The sequence below is a fragment of the Myotis yumanensis genome, unplaced genomic scaffold (assembly GCF_028538775.1).
Source record: "Myotis yumanensis isolate MYYU_CA2020_CCGP unplaced genomic scaffold, mMyoYum1.0.hap1 SCAF_2, whole genome shotgun sequence".
Taxonomy (NCBI): domain Eukaryota; kingdom Metazoa; phylum Chordata; class Mammalia; order Chiroptera; family Vespertilionidae; genus Myotis; species Myotis yumanensis.
Genome location: NW_027223753.1, coordinates 63,088,731 through 63,112,611, shown reverse-complemented (window position 1 = coordinate 63,112,611; position 23,881 = coordinate 63,088,731). Strand labels below are relative to the sequence as shown.

General features: G+C 41.0%; 1 protein-coding gene and 1 pseudogene across 10 annotated transcripts in view; one reads left to right on the top strand and one right to left on the bottom strand.

Moving 5' to 3' along the window:
* Positions 1–23,881, top strand: part of SSX2IP (SSX family member 2 interacting protein) — a 55,693-nt gene that overhangs the window by 5,637 nt on the left and 26,175 nt on the right. For 7 of the 10 annotated variants that reach the window (XM_070405486.1, XM_070405481.1, XM_070405479.1 and 4 more), the window contains exons 2-4: positions 19,445–19,576; positions 20,168–20,337; positions 20,753–20,965. In XM_070405486.1, the coding sequence (XP_070261587.1) occupies positions 19,534–19,576; positions 20,168–20,337; positions 20,753–20,965 (426 nt within the window). In that variant the 5' untranslated portion in view covers positions 19,445–19,533. Of the gene's footprint in view, positions 1–10,513; positions 10,560–19,444; positions 19,577–20,167; positions 20,338–20,752; positions 20,966–23,881 lie in introns of all 10 variants that reach the window. The other 3 variants (XM_070405483.1, XM_070405485.1, XM_070405478.1) reach the window with 2 other exon arrangements.
* On the bottom strand, positions 14,918–17,586 carry LOC139002424 (large ribosomal subunit protein eL6 pseudogene; annotated as a pseudogene).

Genomic DNA, 23,881 nt, shown 5'->3' with positions numbered 1-23,881 from the left:
GTACTCTGGTTGTTGTGCTTTCCTGTCTAAAAGATGGCACCTTCAGCATTACTCTTTCTAATCTGTATGCAAGTTTTCAAAATATCCTACATAGGATCTAGCATATAAAATAAATCTTCAATAAACACAAACCATCATCAGCTGTATTATTTTTTAATAAGGGCATGGGTTTGGAAAATTTATATCACTTGCTCTGGATACTTGTTGAATGTCAAGAGGAGGCCAGGGTCTATGAGGCTTTGGAATCTTAAGTATCTAGTTTTTGTTCTTACCTTCCAGATTAAATAGCTGGGTTTTTATACCTGCCTTCCCAGTTTGTACCCGGATGAGTTAACTAATCTCTCTGAGCCTCAGATTCTTCCATCAATAAAGTAGTGTTATATCTACTTCTTTTTTTTTTAAAATATATTTTATTGAATTTTTACAGAGAAGAAGGGAGAGGGATAGAGAGTTAGAAACATCGATGAGAGAGATCGATCAGCTGCCTCCTGCACAGCCCCCAGTAGGGATGTGCCTGCAACCAAGGTACATGCCCTTGACCAGAATCGAACCTGGGACCCTTGAGTCCACAGGCCGACGCTCTATCCACTGAGCCAAACCGGTTCGGCAATATATCTACTTCTCACTAGGGCCATTGTAAGGATAAATGGCATAGCTGCTGAGTCACATCTGGTTGCCATAGAGGCTCAAGGTGGTGATTCTTCTCTCCTCCAGTTCCACATAGTTAGCTAGTACAGGAGTTCTTTGCAAATTTGTGGTTGCTTCATGAAACGAGCCCAAACTGCTTGTTTTTATACTTGTAAGGAGGGAGGGTCATTGGCTCTTGGCTCATGACACAGTCTCATAATTGGTCCATTTATTTGGTTTTAATAATATAACTAGAGGCCCAATACACGAAATTCGTGCAAGGGGCTCGGCCCTCACAGCCCTGGGTGCCTCACGGTCCTGTTCCGGAAGGTTGTTCCACCATCCGGTCTAATGAGCATATTAGTTCTTTATTATATAGGACTAGAGGCCCAGTGCATGAAAATTCATGCACTGGAGGGGGCGTCCCTCAGCCTGGCCTGCCCCTCTCATAGTCTGGGAGCCCTCAGGAGTGGGAGGCGACCCAATGATAAGGGGAAGGCAATGCCCCATCACACCTCTGCCGGCAGCGCAAGCCTCGGCCGGCCCTGGGTGGCTGAGCAGCCGCCATCTGAGGCTTGCCTGCACCTCGAGCCGGCCCTGGGTGGCTGGGGGGCTGAGGGGACTGGGTGCCGCCATCTTGTGGCTTGGGCACCACCATCTTTGAGGGTGTGGCAGTCAATTAGCATATTCCCTCCTTATTGGCTGTGGGCGCTGTCATCTTTGTGATGGTGTGAGGGTCAATTAGCATATTCCCTCTTTATTAGATAGAATAGGCACCACCTAATAAAGCTAAGACCTTGACAGTACCCTTGATATAACCAACTGGACCCCTTTTTCCTGCTTCCCTAACCTGAGGCAACTATTTACTGAATCCTATATTCATCATTTCCTTGGTAGCTTTTAAAATATATTTTTATTGGACCTTTAAGTTTTCTATATATGCTACACAATTAAAAGTATATGTTACATGCCCTATCTTTTAAGACATTTTCCACTTTATGATGCTTTAATTCACTTAAAATTATATTGCTGAGGTTCATCTATATTGTATGTCACTGAAATTTTCTGATTGCTGCATGACATTCCGTTTTGCAGAAATGCCACTGTTTCTCCATTTTTCCTGTTGAGGGGTGTGAGGTTGCTTCCAGGGTTATGCTCTTGTGCTAGTTTGCTGTTGTGAAGAGGGAAACTGCTTATGTTCGCACCTCCTGATGTACATATGCAAAAGGTTTTTCTTGGATTTATACCTAGAAGTGGACTTGCTAGATTGTAGAATACGTGAATAGGATATATGAATTTTAGCTGCCATACTGTTAGTTTTCCAAAGGTTCTCCCCACCCTCCAATCTATAATAATAAAAGTGTAATATGCTAGTTAGACCAGATAGCCAAATGACCGTCCGGACAACCTTCTGGACAAAGGTGGGGCTGCGAGGGCCGAGGCAAGCCCCTATGAGGGCTGAGGCAAGCCACCACGGCTGCGAGGGCCGATTGAAGAGCCTCGGCAGGGTGGGAAGGGCCTCCCTGTGGGCAGCGATGGATTGCGGAGCCCCCCCCGCCATTGATTGCCTCCAATAGGGAGGCCCAGGCTACCCAACTGGCGGCACTGTGGTGGGTGGGCGGGGCCTCCCTCAGCGGGGCAACGATCTGGGGGCCCCATAGTCCATCAACCCACAGAGGGAGGCCCAGGCCACTGGCCAGCGACGCTGTGGTGGGTGGGCGGGGCTGGCCAGCTATCGCCCCACAGAAGGAGGCCTAGGCCAGCCAAGTGATCGTACCCCATGCCTTTTGCCTGCAGAGAGAGGCAACCAGTGGTGGAGGGGGTGGCACTGCACAGATGGCAAGTAGTGGCAGTGACAGGGGCGGGGCCAGCTGCCGGCAGCCGGGGGAAGGAAAGCCCCAATAGGCCCCTCCCCTGCCAGCCCCACCCCCAATCACCTCCCCCACACGCACCTGACCCTGACAGGAGGGAGGAGGGAGCCCAATTCCACCCATCCCTCCCCCGGCTGGCGTCGTCAACAGAATATGTCTGAAGACCAGCTATTGGCACAACGTACCTCTGAAGCCAAAAGAAGCCAGTGTGGTCGACAGAATGTATCTGAAGAACAGCCATCGACAAGTACTACCAATACTGATAGGAACCGCCTTCACAGCGAAAATAAAGTAAATGAGGATGCAATTATCAAACATAGTTGTGGTGGAATGACTGTTACATGTCAATTTTACCCATCACTAAATTTCTCCAATGAAAAACCGTCTGATGGAAAATTTACTCGATGTGTAGCAAAGGTAAAGTTTGTCCAAATGATATACATTTTTCAGAATACCCGGCATATTTAAAAAAATTAATGATAAACAATGATTCTGATAGTAAAAATTTCATGGAAAATATTGGTTCAATAAATATTCCTTTTGTTTTTGCTTCAGTGGGTGCAAATATTGCATCACCATCAGGATATGGGCCATACTGTTTTAGAATACACGGACAAGTTTATCACCATACTGGAATTTTACATCCTTTGGATGGTGTTTCTTGGAAGTTTGCTCAACTCTATATTTTAGATACGACCGAAGTGATGAGTAAAAGATTAGCAATGCCAGAAAACCAAGGTTGCTCAGAAAGACTCATGATCAACATCAACAACCTCATACATGAAATAAAGGAATTAACAAAACAAGATGCTACATGTGGTAGAAAAGGAAGCCCAATCTGAAGGCAGCGAAAGGTATTGCTCCCACAGAAGTAACAATGGCAATTAAATACGATTGTAACAGTGATCTGGGCAGATATAATTCTCCCCATGTAACCGAGGTTGCTGTCATATTCAGAAACGAAGATGGAGAACCTCCTTTTGAAAGGGACTTTCTCATTCATTGTAAACCAGATCCCTATAATCTGAATGCCACTAAAATGAAGCAAATCAGTATCCTGCTTCCTACATTAGGTGACATGACATATCCTATTCTTTTTGCACATGGTGAAAAAGGCTGGAGATCAGATATTGCATTAAGACTCAGAGACGACAGTGTAATTGACAATGATACTAGACGAAATGTAAGGACACAAGTCACACAAATGCAGTATTACAGATTTCATCTCTCTGTCCGGTACATGTTCAATCCTATTTTAAATGCAGGAAAATTAACTCAACAGTATATTGTCGATTCATATTAAAAAATGGAAGCCAATTGGATAAATTTCATTAAAGCAAACCAATCTAAGTTGAAAGTTGAAAAATATAGTGGTTTGATGGGTTAGCTCACATCTAGATTTGAAAATGACAATATGCCAATTGGTAAAATGATAATACTTCCATCATCTTTTGAGGGTGGTCCCAGAAATATGCAGCAGTGATATCAGTATGCTATGGCAATTGTAACAAAGTATGGCAAGCCCAATTTATTCATAACCCAAAATGGGCAGTTATTATAAACAATTAAAAACACTGGCAAAAAGTTGAAAACAGACCTGACTTGGTAGCCAGAGTTTTTAATATTAAGCTGAATGCTCTTTTAAATGATATGTGTAAATTCCATTTATTTGGCAAAGTAATAGCTAAAATTCGTGTCATTGTATTTCAGAAACGTTACTGCCTCATGCTCGTGTATTATTGATATTAGATAGTGAATCCAAATTACGAGCAGAAGATGACATTGACCATATAGTTAAGGCAGAAATTCCAGATGAAGACCAGTGTCCTCGACTTTTTCAAATTGTAAAATCAAATATGGTACATGGACCATGTGGAATACAAAATCCAAATAGTCCACATATGGGAAATGGAAAATGTTCAAAGGGATATCTGAAAGAATTTCAAAATACGACCATTGGAAATATTGATGGATATCCCAAATACAAATGAAGATCTGATAGCACCATGTCTATTGGAAATAAAGTTATTGATAACACTTGGATTATCCCTTATAACCTGTATTTGTGCCTTAAGTATAACTGTCATATAAACGTTGACATCTGTGCATCGATTAAAAATGTCAGTATTTATTTAAATACATCTATAAAGGGCACGATTGTGCAAATATTCAAATTTCTGAAAAAAAAATATTATCAGTCATGACTAAGTACAGGACTTCATTGACTCCAGGTATGTATGTGAGCGCTCCTGAGGCTGTTTGAAGACTTTTTGCAATGTGAATGCATGACCAATCTCATGCAATCACAAGATTAGCTATTCATTTGCCAAATGAACAGAATTTGTATTTTCATACTGATGATTTTGCTGAAGTTATAGATAGAGCTAAAAGGCATAACTCAACTTTGATGGCTTGGTTCTTATTGAATAGAGAAGATTCTGATGCACGTAATTATTGGGAGATTCCACATTATGTGTTTAATAATTCTTTGTGGAGAAAACGCCAAAAGGGTGGGAATAAAGCATTAGGTAGACTGTTCACTGTGAGCTTTAGAGAACCAGAATGATATTACCTTAGACTTTTGCTTCTGCGTGTAAAAGGTGCGATAAGTTTTGATGATCTGCAAACTGTAGGAGGTGTAATTTATGATAACATTTCATGAAGCTGCTAAACATAGAGGATTATTAATCGACAACACTATCTGGAAAGATACGATTGATGATGCAATCATCCTTAATATGCCCAAACAACTGCAGCAACTTTTTGCATATATATGTGTGTTTGGATGTCCTTCTGATGTAGACAAATTATGAGATGAGAATCTCATTTTATTGAAGATTTTTGTTGGAAATTACACTGAAGTAAAGGTCCTTGTGTGAACTGTGAAATGCATACCCTTAACAAAATTCAAGAGGTATTCACATTACATGGAATGAAATGTTCACATTTCAAACTTCCAGACTATCCTTTATTAACGAATACAATACATGTGATGAATCGTACGAGCGACAACAGGCAGAGGTTTTGATAAATTCTCTGAATGATGAACAGTTGGCAACCTTTCAGACTATAACTTCAGCCATCGAAGATCAAATTGTACACCCCAAATGCTTTTTCTTGGATGGTCCAGGTGGTAGTGGAAAAACATATCTTCACAAAGTTTAAATACATTATATTAGAGGTCGTGGTGGTACTGTTTTACCCACAGCATCTACAGGAATTGCTGCAAATTTACTTCTCGGTGGAAGAACCTTTCATTCCCAATATAAATTACCGATTCCATTAAATGAAACTTCAATTTCTAGACTCGATATAAAGAGTGAAGTTGCTAAAACTATTAAAAAGGCACAACTTCTCATTATTGATGAATGCACCATGGCATTCAGTCATGCTATAAATGCCATAGATAGGTTACTAAGAGAAATTATGAATTTGAATGTTGCATTTGGTGGGAAAGTTCTCCTTCTGGGGTGGGATTTTCAACAATGTCTCAGTATTGTGCCGTATGCTATGCGATCAGCCATAATACAAATGAGTTTAAAGTACTATATTGTTTGGGGCTGTTTAAGAAAGTTGTCTCTTAAAACATATATGAGTTCAGAGGATTCTGCTTATAGTGAATGGATAGTAAAACTTGGAGATGGCAAACTTGATAGCAGTTTGCATTTAGGAATGGATATTATTGAAATCCCCTGTGAAATAATTTGTAACGGATCTATTATCTTTGGAAATACTATATCTATAGATAACAGTAAAATATATCTAAATGTGGGATTCTTTGTCCAAAAAATGAGCAAATTAAAAAATTAACTGACAAAATTTTGGGTATACTTGGTGGAGATTTTCACACATATTTGAGTGATGATTCCATTGATTCAACAGATGATGCTGAAAGGGAAAATTTTCCCATCGAATTTCTTAATAGTATTTACTCTTTCGGGAATGCCATGTCATAAATTAAAATTGAAAGTGGGTGCAATCATCATGCTACTCAGAAATCTTAATAGTAAATGGTGTCTTTGTAATGGTACTAGATTTATTATCAAAAGATTGCAACCTAACATTTTCGAAGCTGAAGTATTAACAGAATCTGCAGAAGGAGAGGTTGTTCTGATTCCAAGAATTGATTTGTCCTCATGTGACACTGACCTCCCATTTAAATTAATTTGAAGATATTTTCCCATGATGCTACCATTTGCAATGACTATTAATAAATCACAAGGACAAACTCTAGATAGAGTAGGAATATTCCTACCTGAACCCGTTTCGGACATGGACAGTTATATGTTGCTTTCTCTCAAGTTTGAAGAGCGTGTGACATTAAAGTTGTAAATACAGCCGGAACCGGTTTGGCTCAGTGGATAGAGCGTCAGCCTGTGGACTGAAAGGTCCCATGTTCGATTCCGGTCAAGGGCATGTACCTGGGTTGCGGGCACATCCCCAGTAGGAGGTGTGCAGGAGGCAGCTGATCGATGTTTCTCTCTCATCGATGTATCTAACTCTCTATCTCCCTTCCTCTCTGTAAAAAATCAATTAAATATATTTAAAAAAAATAAAAAATAAAGTTGTAAATACATCACAAGGGAAATTAGTCAGGCACTCTGAAGTTGTATTCACTTTTAATGTGGTATACAGGGAGATATTAGAATAAGTTTAATCAATTTATCAGTCAATGTTTTTGTTGTTTTTATATCATGTTTTTGTTGTTTTTATATCATGTCTTTGTTGTTATATCATGTTGTTATTGTTTATTAATAAATTTACATATTATTTTCATATACATTTTACTAATTTTCTTTCATCTGACACTTCTATTATAGAGAAAGGGCAAACACCAATATTAAAATATTTCCTCTAATTAATTCCCTTTCATTGTGCATGAATTTATGCACTGGGCCACTAGTCCTATATAATAGAAGCCTAATATGCTAAGTGTCTGGTTGTCTGGTCACCCACTCAACCAATCAAAGTGTAATATGCTAATGATATGATAAGGCTGCACAACCACTCGCTATGACGTGCACTCTCGACCAGGGGGCAGACATTTGACTGGTCGACCAGTCGCTATGACATTCACTAACCACCAGGGGACTGATGCTGAACACAAGAGCTGGCCCCTGGTGGTCAGTGTGCTCCCACAGGAGGAGTGCCCCTCAGACAGAAGCTGGCTCATGGCTGGTGAGCACAGTGGTGGTGGCAGGAGCCCCTCCCACCTCCGCGGCAGTGCTAAGGATGTCTGACTGACAGCTTAGGCCATTCACCTAGGGCTCCCAGACAGCGAGAGGGCACAGGCTGGGCTGAGGGACCCTCTCAAGTGCACGAATTTCATGCACCAGGCATATATATATATATATATACATACACACACACACACACACACACACACACACACACACTAGAGGCCCTGTGCACAAAAATTTGTGCACTTGGTGGGGGGGGGCAGGGGAGTCCCCCAGCCCGGCCTGTGCCCTCTTGCCATCTGGGACCCCTTGGGAGATAACGACCTGCTGGCTTAGGCCTGCTCCCGGGTGGCAGAGGGCACGCCCAATCCCTAGGTGCAGCCCCTGGTCAGGCTCAGAGCAGGGCCAATAGGGGAGTTGGGGCACTGCCCCCTGTCACACACAGAGCAGGGCGGATCAGGGGGTTGGGGAGCTGCACCTTGTCACACTCAGGGCAGGGCCAATGGGGAGGTTATGGCTCTACCCCGTTACACACAGAGCAAGGCCCATGGAGGGGGGTTGGGGCGCCACCCTCTATCACCCACAGAGCAGGGCCGATCAGAGGGTTGGACGCCACCACTGTCACACTCAGGGCAGGGCTGATGGAGAGGTTATGGCTCTACCCTGTCACAGAGCAGAGCCCGTGGAGGGGGGGGGTTGGGGCGCCGCACCCTGTCACACACAGAGCTGCAGGGCGATCAGGGGATTGGGGAGCGCCCCCCTATCAGGCACAGAGCAGGGCTGATCAGGGGATTGGGGTGCCTTCCCCTGTCACGAACAGAGCAGGGCAGATAGGGAGGTTGTGGCCCCACTCATGCCCTCACCCCCCTGTTGTTTGTGTCTATTGGTTAGGCCTATATGCTTGCATATAAGTCCTTTGGTTGATCTCTCCCCCTTACCCCCACCCTCCCCTACCTTCCCTCTGAGGTTTGATGGTCTGACCGATGCTTCTCTGTCTCTGGATCTGTTTTTGTTCATCAGTTTATGTTGTTCATTTTATTCCATAAATGAGTGAGATCATGTGATATTTATCTTTCTCTGATGGGCTTATTTCAATTAGCATAATGTTCTCCAGTTCCATCCATGCCGTTGCAAATGGTAAGAACTCCTTTTTTACTGCAGCATAGTATTCTATTGTGTAGATGTGCCACAGTTTTTTAATCCACTCATCTACTGATGGACACTTAGGCTGTTTCCAAATATTAGCTATGGTGAATTGTGCTGCTTGTAATGGGGCGACCCATGGAGACAACCACCAGGGACTCAGATGAAGATTTAGGAGCCTTTATTAAGCTGGCCAGTGACTACAGTTACAGCACCCTGCCAATGCAAAGGCTGAACTGCAGTGCCAACTACAGGAGTTACATTTTATTATTAAATTCTGTGCAGGCCCAGAGAAAAATGTGTCTTTCAAATTCTGGGCTCCCAATATGGAGGAAACTCTCTTTATTTATACTTTTTCCAGTCCTTTGTCTCCCAAATTTGGAATGAGACTTCCGGGCCTTCTGAGAAAGAAGGCCTGCGTGCTGGGAAGGGGCCATGAGACCATATCTCAAGGCCTGGCAACTGTCTGGGTGTCAGCACTGACAACTCTGTCTGGGGCATAGTTTACAGCCTCTCTGGAATGGGAGTAGTCTTATTTTCCTTATTATTTAAGACAGAAGTCATACTATCAGGGTTAAAATTTCAAACAGCAGTTTTCATATGTGATGGATACTTCATTCCCCACTGGTTTTATGTACATGAGTCAAATCATTGACTCTTTTGGGTTATTTTTGGGGAGGGAGTTATATTGACCCCTGAGGACTATAAGCTTGATAGAATTCATTCTTTGCCGAATAAAGTCAGTAGGCCTGTTTATAAGATACTGGCCTGGAATGAGGGCCAGGAGTAATCTCTAGAGGGTGCGAAGAGTCCTAGACTCTCTATTTTGCCTGGGCTGTCTTAACCCAACTAAGATGGCGGCAGCCACGGAGCTGGTGCGAGCAGGAGGCTTGGGTTGCCCCCAGGCAATGGAGGAAGCAAGCTTCCTGCCTGCCCTGGCCTGCTCTGGGCTCTGCTCAAGGCTACAAAGTTTCAATTATAGAAGATAAATAAATCCCAGTTACCTGCTTCCAGCCTGCCCTGGCCTCCACTCAAGGAGGTGCTGGGGGGAAAAAAGGAAAGAAAAAAAGGAGAGGCTGGGAGCTTGGGTCCCCGGGGGGCATGGCCAGCCTGAAAATGTCCCTCAGCCCCTCACCCAGGCTGGCACACACCCCCATGGGGTGAGGGTCCCTGCTGGGGGGCTTGGCCAGCCTGCAAACAGCCATCAGCCCCTCACCCAGGCTGGCCAGGCACCCCAGTGGGGAGCCCCAGACTGAAGGGGGTATGGCCAGCCTGAAAACGGCCCTCAGCCCCTCACCCAGGCTGGCCAGGCACCCCAGCAGGACCCCCACCCTGATCCGGGACACTCTTGCAGGAGACCTTGGGTTCCACTCAAAGCTACAAAGTTTCAATTACAGAAGATAAATAAATCCCAGATACCTGCTTCCAGCCTGCCCTGGCCTCCACTCAAGGAGGTGCTAGGGGGAAAAAAGGAAAGACTGGGAACTTGGGCCCCCGGGGGGCATGGCCAGACTGAAAACGGCCATCAGCGCCTCACCCAGTCTGCATCTCACTCCTGATTGTCTGGTGGATGTAGGGGAGTGGCAGAGTGAAGGTTAATTTACATGTTTCTCTTTTATTAGTGTAGACTTTATTATTTAACCACATTACTATCCTTTGAGGTAAAGACTCTTTTACTGTTTTTTTTTGCAGATGAGGAAAATGAAATCAGAGATTTCTGTTCAGGGCCACTAATCTTGTAAGTGCTGGGAATGGGCTTTGAAACCAGGTGGTCTGACTTTGGATCCTGTGCTTTTAGTCATTACAGCATACTGTTTCTTTCGCTGTAGTAATAACTGGTTTAAAGTTATATATAAAGAATTTAATGTAGCTTTTTACTCCCTAAGAGGGTCACTTTCTAATGGCAAATTCTGGCTTACAGCTTCACTGAAATTGTATCCCTCAGTCCAAAGGGATACACGTGAATTATTTTACCATAATTTGTGTCTTCACACTATTTTGTGCAGTCTTTGTTCAGTTGGGAGATTTGATTTAAATAGGTGATGGTAGGAATACTGCTTCCTGAGCCTTGCATCCACTGAAGCCACAGCTCATGATGGTTAAGAGTCTGGGGTGAGGAATATCCCTGGCTCTGCCACTTGCCAGCTCTAGGACTTGGGACAAATTACCTAACCTTCTGTCCTCAATTCCTTCTCTGTAAAAAGGAAATAATGTAATATATTGGGTGGTTTTGAGGATTGAACTCCATAATATATGCAGAGCATTTAGAACAGCACCTAGTACATGGTAAATCAGTCCCCTGTGTCCTAGGTACACTGTGCTTAGTTTTTTACCCATTATCTCATTATGTACCCTCAACCACACTACAAAGTAGATCGTCTCATTCTGTTTTCTAGGTGTGGAAACTGGCTCAGAGAGACTTGGTCAGGATGTGACCGCAGTCTGTCTGACCCAGGCCCGTGAGGCTTGCGTTGTTTGCACTGGCCTTTCCAACCACAATCCTTCTCATGGCCACAAGCTCAGCAAGGGGGCAGGTGATTAAGGGAATACCCGATTTTGAGTCTCAACCATCCAGATATATATTAAAATTTAATTTATGAATAATTTGTTTCTGTGGAAAATAGCTATACTATTAAATTATGCCACTCAGATGAAATCATTTAGATTTTAAATTTGTAAAAAGTAGATTTTTCTAGAGGTTGAATTTTTACTGTGTTTCTATTCTGACATGCATGTCTGAATTGGAATTTTATTTAAGGTAGCAGAGGCATTTATAATGGAATTAAAAACTATATAGTGTCACCTTTGGAACAAAATTATAGTAGAAGGTGATATTAATTTTTAAAATAATCATAATTTGATTCTTGAAAATAATAACACCTATTAAAGTATGCTGATAACTACAGTCTCAAGTTTTATAACTAAACTAGAGGCCTGGTGCACAAACTCATGCATGGGTGGGGTCCCTTGGGATGGCCTGCGGGGATTGAGCCCCAGCTCGTGCCCCCAGCCTCACAGTACCCCTCCCCCACCCCCCACTCCCAGCACCCTGCCTTGGTCTGGAGCCATCCCCTCACCTGCTCCATCATTCTGCCTGCAGGGTGATCAATTGGGGCTGGGACCCTCAGCCACCGCCGCTGGTTGCTGTCTGTGGAATGATTGGCAGGGTGATCAGGCTCCTGCTTGCACCCTCCTTGGCCTGGTGCTGCCCGCCATGTTCCACCTGTTCCACCATCCCACTGTGGTCCCACTCTTGTTGGGGCCCATGGGGACTGGCAGTGCCTCCACTGCCGCCCGCTGCCAGTGTCACATCGCCGACGCCCGCCATCTTCCGCGCTGCCCCCTGGTGGTCAGCACACATCATAGCAAGTGGTCGAACTCCTGGTCGAGGGGACAATTTGCATATTAGGCTTTTATTATATAGGAGGATATATAAGATAGGACTAATGTTTAAAGAGTTAGTTTTAATAATTTTATTTTTTAACCCAACCATTTGGTAGCTATAACTTTGTGAGATTTTAGCAGACTTTAGCTATTTGTGGAAAATCCTGTCTAGTACTTAGAAGCCCAGATGGTATAATGTTACCACATTCCTATATAATGAGAAACTGTTATTTTCTGATACTTGAAGTTTGTTTTAGAATTCTGATTTAGGTAGCAATTGCACCTTCTCAAGTTTGAATTCCAAGTAAACTTAAAAAGAACACTTAAAATAGTGTACAATGTGAAGGAAATCTTGCAATCATGGTATTACTTTTCTGCTGAGCTCTCTTTTAGTGCATTGATGTGGTAGGAGAGATTTGGGGGATAAAGAGTAATCTCTATATATAAAAGCCTAAGTGATCAGAACGCCGGAATGACCAGTTGCAATGATGCACGCTGACCACCAGGGGGCAGATGCTCAACGCAGGAGCTGCCCTCTGGTGGGCAGTGCGCTCCCCCAACCAACCTCCCACAGCTGGCCAACCTCCCCTGGTCCCTCCCTGTAGCCAGCCAACCTCCCACGGTCCCTCCCCCCATCTGGCAGGCCCCAGCTGGCAGCCTGCAGGAAGGAAGGCCCTGGCTGGCAGCCAGAAGGTCCCGATCGGCCCTGATTGCTGGCCAGGTCTAGGGATCCCACCTATGCACAAATTTCATGCACCAGGCCTCTAGTACTTTTTATAAAAGACTCACATCTTTTGCATCCTTTCCATTGCTCTTTTCCTTTATCTGCTTTTGCTTGCTGGAATGAACATGTTAATTTATCATCAGTTATTTACTTGAGTATTCAATTATCATTCCATCTATTAAGATGAGAGGGGAGAATACAGAAATGTGAAATGTGTGGTTCTTAAAGACTACATGGTAGAGCAGGAATGACCTAGTAAATGTATGGCACACTCACTCCAGCCTGTATACTCCTCTTCCAAACAAATGCTTCTTCAAAGCCCAGCTCACCCACCATCATCCCCTTCATGCAGCCCAGGAAACTCCATTCTCTAGGTCCTTCATCCACTGTTAGAAGCGAGTCACTACATCCACCCACATTCAAGGAGCAGAGAAGCCCACAGGTATGGATACTGGGAATAGGAATAATTGAGGACCATCTTAGAGGCTCTCTCTTCCATAATCCTACAAGTGACTGAGGCATATAGAGAACAGAATCCCTGAGTCTTTGGGTAGAAGGAAGAGGAAGAACCAGCCAAGGAACTTCTCTGATGGAAAACAATAACAACAACAAAAAAAACTCAGGTGTAATTAACCTGAACCACAGATGTTTTTACTAAAGATCTATAAAGTTACTTTTGATGTTGTCTTAATATTTACTCTACTATAGAAGATGGTAAAGAGTTATTCCATCCTCATTATACTATCTATGTGACTGATCTCATTTCTGGGAATTGTTTCTATGCCTTTTCAAAACAAAGTGTGTATAAATGAGAGAGGCTAGTGTTTGTGGCATAGCAGAGTTTATATGCGTGCCTGAATTTTAAGTAGTAGATAAGTTCCTTTAAAATTGTATGCTCAGAAATGGAATAATTAAAATAAATGATGGGAACTCAGTCTTTTAAAGAAACTTGATGAAAATCTTTTTTATTACAGTCTACTTTGAAGATAAATAGATTGATAGATTTGAATATACCCTGTTGAAAGGTTGAATAGCAATAAAGTGAAAAGAGCACAGTTTGAAGACTGAGGTGTTTGTCCGGTTTCACAACCAGTTAGAAATGTGACTTCAGGAAGTGCTGTTGAATTCCCTGAGCTCAGGTTTCCTGTCTATTGGATAGATAATTACATATGAAAGAAAATTCTTTGACATGAAAAATGATAAATTTATGAAACTTGATAACTATTTTCTTTTAGAAAAGCTACAGTTATATTAAGTTTAAATGTCTTACTGCTTCCCAATTTTCTGTCAGGATTCTAACCTAGAAAATGCTACTAGGTAATTCTTATGTTCTGCAAAATCATTTTTCCCAGAATAAACCAGAGTACCCTTGCTTATTTTACAGCTGGGGTGTATGGCACTGGTACTTAGGGGCCCATAGCAACATAGAGGGAAGCCAGTGTAGTTCTTCAGGAATAGTAAGATAACGTGTGTTTTTTCCTGAAACGATTACAGTTTTGTTGCAATTAGTGAGATTTTTCTATTATGAAGACTTATTGAAATGTACATTGAGAAATACTTGGGATGAGGAACTTTATTAGATGCCTATATACATGTTATCTACCAGTAAGGAACAAGACTATGTCTCTCTGAATAGGGGAAAGAATTATTTTATAAAAAAGAGATCAGTTGCCCGCAGGCGTGGCTCAGTGATTGAGTGTCAACCTATGAACCAGGAGGTCACAGTTCGATTCCTGGTCAGGGTACATGCCCAGGTTGCGGGCTCAATCCCCAGTGGTGGGGTGTGCAGGAGGCAGCCAATCAATGATTCTCTTTCATCATTGATGTTTGTATCTCTCTCTCCACCTCTCCCCTTCCTCTCTTCCTCTTGTACATGGCTTTTTGGGAATGCATAGCTGATCAATAAAAATATATTTAAAAATGAAAAGAAATCTAACACAACACTTAAAAAATATATCAATTATTTAATTGGGTTCTTCATAAGAAATCTAGAGCACCGGTTTGTGAGGGAAAAGCCCATTTGTGAGAAGAGGCAGAGGGGAGGTAGCCCTGGAGTTGAGGAACAGCTTTAATTTTGGCAGGATGTACGAGTTCACGACTTTCTGATTAACCTTGTGCTGCTCTGTAATCTCGAATATTTTTCTTTCTCTGTGTTGAAGATCTCACCCTCCTGGTGTCTGGGCTTGCACAGCTTCTCCTTCTCAGTGAGATGTTTGGGGATTTTCACACGGATATCAATTTTGGTGGTGGTGGTGGCGATCACAGATTTCTTGTGTGCTTCACCCTCTGATTAAGGGACAGAGATCCAGTCACAAGTAGAAGGCCCCTGCTCAGCTGCTTCAGGGCAACCACCCTCTTGCCTCTGTGGTGCCCAGTGAGGATAAGCAGGATGGTCCTGGGAGTGATGCTGGCCTGCAGCTTTCTCACATGCCCACTGAAGGGTTTCTTACCCCGGCTCAGCGGCTTTCGGGGCACATCTTGAAAGGATAATAACTAGGCATTTTTGCAAAATTTGACCACTTGGTTACTACCGTTCTTGTCACCACCAACTAGTTTTGTGACAGTAGCAAGAACTTTCTTCCAGTATGGGATTTAGCTGCAAAATACTTCCTCTTGTACATGGCTTTTCAGGAATGCATAGCTGATCAGGACTATCTGCCAATCCCTCTGACCAGGACAGGGTTTCACAGCAGTGGGGCTTCCCGTTCTTAGGCATCTTCGCCTTGAGGTTGCACTTCTTAACCTTCTTAACCTTGCCACCAGTGTCAGCCTTCTTGGTTCAGGTTTCCTCTCCTTAGTACCTGTCTTCTCAGTCTTTTTTACCACCCTTGCAAGACGGGAGAGAGAGGAGAGAGAGTTCTTACTTATGGAATACTTTATAGGCTTTTATTTGCTTTAATATATTTTAAAATTGTTCCCTGACAATCTTAGATGAATGAATTGATGTTTACAAGATGTTTAAATTCATTAAGCTTCAATTTTTGTTCATAAAATCCACTTGTGATTTTGACCTACCTTGGACTCTGAGGAGCTTTCCTAACCACTGGTATAGATAGAGAGAGAATTGGGGATTACAGATTGCTTGAACCCAAACAAGATTCATTATTAACATTTTGTCTTTCTTGTATAATGAAACTATAGTAACAATGCTAGCATAACCAAATTTGTTCTTATATGACTTGTCATGGATAATCATGTCCACTGTATAATGGTTTGCAATGACTTAATATATGATAACAGGAGAATGAATATATATATATATATATATGTATGTATATATATATATATATATATATATATATATGAAACTTAATTCTGGGTTTAAGTCTCCTGTCTTGTAAAACCTGGTGGTTGGGTAGCTTTTATCACAAGCCTTGTAGTGTATAATTAGTTACATCATTGAGAAGAGGACATAGAAACTTCTGGATTGTGTGAAATCATATACTGTTAGTAAGTTCTTTGTTTCATAGCAGTTTAAAATGGAGTTGTACACCTGCCTATTTTACAGTTGTGGTTTTTGTTCTTAATTAATAAGACAGGCAACAATTCATTGTCTAAACCTGTGGACACTGGAGAGCTAAATTCACTGAGAAAGAGGAAGTAACTTAAATTATAATTTTGAAGAATAGATATGCAGTAGAAACATTTTGGTGTTTGATGATCTTTCCATATGAGGAGAAAAGACAGGGCACTAGTGTGTCTTATTTTCAAACATCTTGAAAGGAAAAAAAAGGATTTGGAAAGGTGCCATAGCTGTTTCCTTCTGATCTTGATTGGCTGCCTCCTGCACGCCCCCTGCTGGGGATCAAGCCTGCAACCTGGGCATGTGCTCTGACCAGGAATCAAACCGCGATCTCCTGGCCCGGCCACGTCAGTATCTTGATGATAACAACTGATATTATTCCATGTGGCCCATATGCCAGAGGAAGCTATGAAGTAAGAGCCGTAATAATGGCAATTAGGAAACTAGGGCTCGGAGTTGTTAAATAACTGACACAAAGCAGAGCTGAGGTACAGTAGACGGGTTTGTTGCCCTTTGGACCCTGTTTTGCTTACAGCTCCTACCTCTGAAAGCCAGAAGTAAAATCATCATCTGTCTTAATGTAAACTCAATCTTTATCTTGCTCATCCTGTTGTTGAAGGCACCCACTTAAGGGCAGCGGGAAGTACAAAATGAGTAGAAAAATGATGAAAGGTCAGTGCCAGTCTGGATGACCTTCTGTATATATGTGTGTGAGACATGTAACATATAATACACATATAACATCATTTGCATTAGTATAAACAGTATGCTGTTATATGACATAGGAATCGTCTGTGATTCCTCTTCTGCCCGTATCTTAACCCATCTGCAAGTCCTGAAGGTTCTATCTACAGACCACATTCCTAATTTATCCACCTATCTCTGCCTCCAATGTTAGAACTTTAGTGTAACACTGGTCTTGCCTGAACTATTGCTCACTTATAATCTCTCAGAGGGTAGAGTAACTAGAGTGATCTTTTTTACAGCCTAAAGAGATCATGTTGCTTTCCTGCCAAATCCACTTCAACAGCATTTTAATTTAGAGAAAGCCCAACTGCCTACCGTCTATCCGTGCTCACTGTGCTTCAAACATACTGACTTAATGTTTTTCATACTTTCCAAGTTCATTGACATCTTGAATCTTTGTACCTACTGTTTCCTCTACCTGGGTTGACACCTTATTTAGGTCTCAGTTCAAATGTCAGCATCTCAGTGCAGCCTTCCTTGACTAATCTAAATACCAGCACCCCAATACTTCCTTATATTATTGTGTTTTGTGTTCTTTATAGTTCTTATCATCCTTTTAGTGTTATGTTAATGGAATTGAAGTGAATCCTTTCCATCTATTTCTATCCCCACCAGAATGTGAACTTCTTGAGAGCTGTGCCTTCCCTGTGCTTAGAATAGTGTACCTGGCATTTAGTAGCACAATTAAAATTGATTGGATGAATAAAATTTTCATCTCTCTTTAACATTGTATTGTGAATTTCCCCCCCACAACTTATGTATTCAGAACAGGAGTTGTGAACTCTTGATCCACAGTCTAGAACTGGCCTAAAGACACATTTTATTTGGCTTATTAAAAAGTTTTTGTTGTTTAAGGTACAACTTATAGCAGTCAAATGTACAAATCTTAAGTGTACAATTTGATGAATTTCATGAATGTGTATACCTACATAACCACCTTTCAATCAAGGCTCTCTCATATCCTTCCCAGCCACTCTCTCTTTCCACAGGATAATTTGCATAGTTCATCTTTTTAATTGACTTCTATCTTTAAAAGTTGGGAGATTTTACAAAAAATTCAGAATTCCAACATCTTAAAAAATGGAAAGATGTAGCAGCAAAGGACCTGTTTTCTCTTTGGCCACAGTTTGTTGAGGCTGAGACGCAGCTCTCCGGTGTTGGCGTGTGCTGTCCAGTGTGCCTCCAATCGTTACCTCTCCTCCTGCTATCCTGACCTTGAATTCAATTTCTAGTTGCCATTTATAGTTTCATTGCATTTTTATGAGGGAGAAATATTTATTTATTCAATTACTTCTGTAAAAAATGCAAACATGAATGGTAGACTAAAAAAGGTTATTTGTTTCTTAGTCTACTTCATTCATGCGCATTTCTTGAATTTTGTGTACTTGTTAGGTACCCTAATTCTACTTGGTTATGTTTAATGGTTGCACAGTGTCCCACTGCATAAATATATCATGTATATAAACAGTCTCCTTGGAACGTATAAGTTATTTCTGTTTTTATGATATTGTAAAAGAACAGTAGATGAATATTTTATACAAATCGTTTTATTAGGATAAAATTTTAGAAATGGAATTTCTGATTAAAATATATTTTTACTTTTAAGAATTTTGATACAGATTGCTAACCAAATTGCTTGGTGGTAATATAAGTTCCTATAATCTTTCTGGAGAGCAATGTATGGGAGTATTCATTTCTCTGCATCTATGTCAACATTGGGAATTGTAATGAAAAATAAAAGTTTTGCCAATATAGTTTGTAAAAACAAAAAATGGGAGTGCTGGCCAAGAATTTTTTCATCTTGTCTATGTATATATGAACATTATTTTATTTTAAAGGATACACTATAGAACAGTGGTCGCCAACCGGTGGTCCACGGACCACTCGTGGTCTATGAGGTCTGAAAGGTTGGCCACCGCTGCTATAGAGCTATTTATTACTTACTATAATGCTGTACTTTGGATTTATGTTGTGAGTGAAATCATGTACCATGTACTTTCTGTATGAGGTAATGTGAATACGTCAGTATAACTGGGGAAGCCCTTAGCCTTATCCTTACACATGTGTCCACAGACATACAGTAATTAATACTGAGTTCTACCATGTTCTTTATGGGTGTACATGAGAATAACTAACACACGATCTTTCCTTTTTGAAGCACATAGAACTAATTCTTACACATTGGTTTTATATTTGCTTTCATATTTTTAATTAGCTGCTGTTACTCTGTGACTTGCTTTTTAAGGAGATGCCTACATAGAAGAGTGACAGCAGCTGAACTGAATGTTTCACTGCTGAACTGGTTCCTCAGGTATCCTGGCTCTGGCAACTGCTATGGGAGATTGGATGACGGTTACAGATCCAGGTCTGTGTTCAGGTGACTAAATTTAAAATAACTGTAAGCCAAAGCAGTTGTAAAAGTGATTATTTTCAATAAAACTATAAAATAATTATCACAAATATTAAAGATGTGACTAATGAGAGACACAAATAACTGTAAAATGTCTAATTTCCATCTTCAGTAAAATTATTAGGGCGAGCCAATGCTATAATTTGTGGGGTTAACTGCTTTGGGTGGATGATCGATCACTTGTTACTATTTTTGAGGAAATTTTTATGCATTTGAAATAAATTCATTGGCTGCTTCAATACATTTCTCTGATATATTTCTTTAATTGCATAAACTTTGAATGTATAGACAAGTGATTTTTGTCTATTATTTTTAGAAATCTAAAACATGGCAAATTAAGGTAGCATATTGTAGCTTAACATGCCTAGTAAGAGCACCACTTTATAGTTGTGTCTTTTTGGGGAAAAGTATAGTACATAATTTTCATATACTACCAACTTTGTCTTAATTTGAAAATACTTAAGATATTTATGTAATTCAAAATCTTTGGTAATGGAGATTGCTAACTTTGCATGCATTTTAATATATTATTTACATAAGTGCCTTTTATTCTTTCAGAAAGCAAAAATATCTGTCAATATACCTCAGAAACAAAGATGTCTCCATCAAGTCTATACTCACAGCAAGTGCTCTGTTCTTCAATACCTTTATCAAAAAATGTGCACAGTTTTTTCAGTGCCTTCTGCACAGAAGAGAATATTGAACAAAGTATTTCATATCTTGATCAGGTAATGGTGGGTTTTTTTTGTAAGAAGCATTGGTTTAAATCAAGTTCTATAATATTGAAGTTATGAGAACACTTGTCATTACAAGTATATTGTTGTGCATTGGTCCAGGACTTGTATTAGATTTGTGGAGAACCTTGGTGATCACCTAACTAAATACAAGGAGCAGGTTGGCCTCCCATCTCCCCGGGGGCTCCTCCACTGGGAGTCTCACCCTTATTTTATTGGTGAAGAAACCTGCCTGCCTCTCTCTAAGTGACTGAAAAGATTCCAGTTCTCTCAAATTCTTTTTCTTTGGGATATTTACTGTTTCCTTAACTGTCATAGGATAGTTTTCTCAGGAAATGTTTCTATCTTTTGTTTTTTTACTAAGTTTTGTCTGGTAACCAACTTTTAGAAAAACGTTTTCTCCTACCAGGAATTGACTACTTTCGGTTTTCCTTCATTATATGAAGAATCCAAAGGTAAAGAGACAAAGAGAGAATTAAATATAGTTGCTGTTTTAAACTGTATGAATGAGCTACTTGTACGTCAGCGGAAGAACCTTCTAGCTCAGGAAAATGTGGAAACACAAAATCTGAAACTGGGAAGTGATATGGACCATCTGCAAAGCTGCTATGCAAAGCTCAAGGTGAGAGTCATGCCAACCTGCATTCCAGTGCCCTTATTATGCAATTGGTGCTGTACATTTTCTTTGGCTTTATCATGTTTTAGAGTTAAAATTTTTTTGTTTTAGTTTTTTTAAAAAGTAAAAGTGGACTTAAAGTGATTTTTGCAAATCCACCATACTGCTTCCTAATATCCATATGGACAACATTGGTTTCATGAACTGTTTAGTGACTTGCTGAGTCTATAGAAAGTTAGCTTAGGAAATATTTATGTCTGAGGAAAATAAATAAAGATTCCCCCACCCCATTTAATCTTGCTTAATAAAGTAGATGCTTAATTTACAGAAGTCTTACTGTGAGAAGCTGCATCCGTTAATTCCAAGAAAAATATTCTAGAGGGCATCTGTGCCAAAGTTGCTAAAAAGCTCAGTAATGGAAGCAGGCCTCATAGCGTCTAACTCTAACAAGTGTCTGGTCTCTAGAGAAGACCACAGAAGAATGCTTTTGCAAACTTGCTTGTTTCTCTGAACAAAGGAAATATTTTCCACAGGGCCATTGACCTCCTACCTTAAAATACAGAAAATTTGTTGCCGTCTTCTACTTTGCTTTCATTCTTTTATTTCATTCTTTCATTTTATAAAAAATTCTTAGTTATTCCTTTATTTGAGAAGGAGAAGGAAGAAGGAGTTCAAAATCAGTATAGTGGGAACTTATATTATGATTATATATTATGAAGGATGTAATAGAATCAATCCATGGCAAAATTATTTTCTAAAGATGCTAATATTTTGGGTTTACTTATTTGAGTTTGTGTGTATGTAAGTTTTGAATCTATATACTCCCACAGGATCAGCTTCTGTTTAGTTTTTCTCTTGTTGGTCCATGCCTCTCTATTTTTCTTCCTCTATATTCCCCTTCCACCCCACTCCCTTCAAGAACAGATAACAATTTTTTAAAACTCATGCCCGGCCACCACGGCTCCGTGGTTGAGTGTCAATTTATGAACCAAAAGGTCACGGTTCAGTTCCCAGTCAGGGCACATGCCAGGGTTGCAGGCTCAATTCCCAGTGTAGGGCATGCAGGAAGCAGCCAATCAATGATTCTCTCTCATCATTGATGTTACCATCTCTCCTCTTCCCTTCCTCTCTGAAATCAATAAAATTATGTTTAAAAAAACCCCACATAATATCTTGAATCTCAAAGCTCTGTTGGAGAGTAACAGGATCTCTGCATGCGATATTTGAAAATCCTTTAGTAGGGATTGTACAATAATGAAGTGGCCTGGAGTGGCCTATATGTGAACACTGGGCGCGTTTGGTAATTGATTTAGAGAAGCATCTTAGCTCCTCAGCAACACCTGCCCTTACCAGCCCATCAATGCCTAAGGCTAGTTTATGTTGTCTTTTAGCTCATGTGCAGTAATAACAGTATGTTCCCTCTAATATTTTTAGGTTTTTGTACATCCTATATGCTTCGGGGATAGAGATTATCCAACTGTGTATCTTGGCAGACTAGGGAAATGTGTGTGTGTGTGCGGGGGTGCTGGAGGGCACAGATGGTACCCTCTATGCTTATTAAAAGGCTGCAAGTTGTGGATCCTACTTTAATCTTGATCAGAGAGACCTATAGAAGGTCTAATGAATTAGACTGAGTCAGAATTTTAAACCCTAGACTAAGATTTAAAACTTTTATATCTGGGCACTGTTGGCCAAGTGTCTTGTAAGTAGCTATTGAATAATTGCATAATGATATTGGTAATTTGAGCTATTAAGCCTTTTCTCTAAGAAGTAATCATTTATTAGGACTACCCAGAGCATGGAATATTTTACAGGATACCTTCTAATTTAGGATTTGACCTGGGTCAAATCAGGTATTTTGGGTCAGCTGTGGACAGAAATGTGTGTTCAGTGGGAAGCGTTGCTGATCTCTCTTTGAAGAGTTTCTAGATCTAGCATATGATTCATTTAATTTGTTGAGAAAAATATACTGAGTATGTACTAGGCATTGGGTTTCAGAGATGAGTGAACCCAAGCCCTGTTTGCAAAGAGATTGTAGTCCAGGGGAAGGAGACATATGAACCACAGTTATTTGCGTTACTGATTATTGTTGGTGTGGGCAGTGAGGAAAACGCTTCAGAGAGAGGTAACAGCACTTTATCTGAGATTTGAAGCTGCATAGAAATTTGCTAGTGTTTGGAAAAGACATTTTAGGCACAGCTATTACCTGTGTAAAAGCATGGAGGCCTTGGAGCACATTTTACTTTCAGGGAGTCATATAGCTCTGCAGGGACTGAAGTATACGACGCAAGATGAAGAGTGGAGAGCAGTGAGGCTGGGGTCCAGGCCCCAGATGATGTGAAAGGCATTGTGCAGAACCCCGGAGGCTCCGAGGATTGTAAACAGGAGGAAGATACCGTGTAAATATCAACCTGGCAGTAGATGGAGAAATTATAAGGGGGGGGGGGGGGCGGATTTCTGTTTGGAATGGAAGTGGTGGGGTGCCCAGGAAGCCTGGTGGAAAGGACACTGTAGCAGGCTTAGCAGTCCCTGACCATGGAGGTTCTGGACTTGAACAAAGAGAGTATCAATGGAAATAGTAAGAGTGAAATAGGAAGACAGCTTAGGAGGTAGAATGGGTAGAATTTCATGAAATTTGAATTTTGGAAATAAGTCATGAATATAAGATACCATTTAGGTCTCTGACTTGAGTTTACCAAGGATGGTGGTATGATTCACAAGAAATGCAGGAGGGCAGTGTAAGATTTACAGGGAAGATGATGAGTTCAGATAGAGTATTGATAATGATCGAGGGAATCTGTCATCTGACATATGGGACATATCACCTGGCCCACAGGCTGTAAGGTCAGCCATGCCAACATTTTTGACAACCTTAGAATTATCCAAGTTTAATAGTCCTACATTTCTGAATCTTCTTGAGAT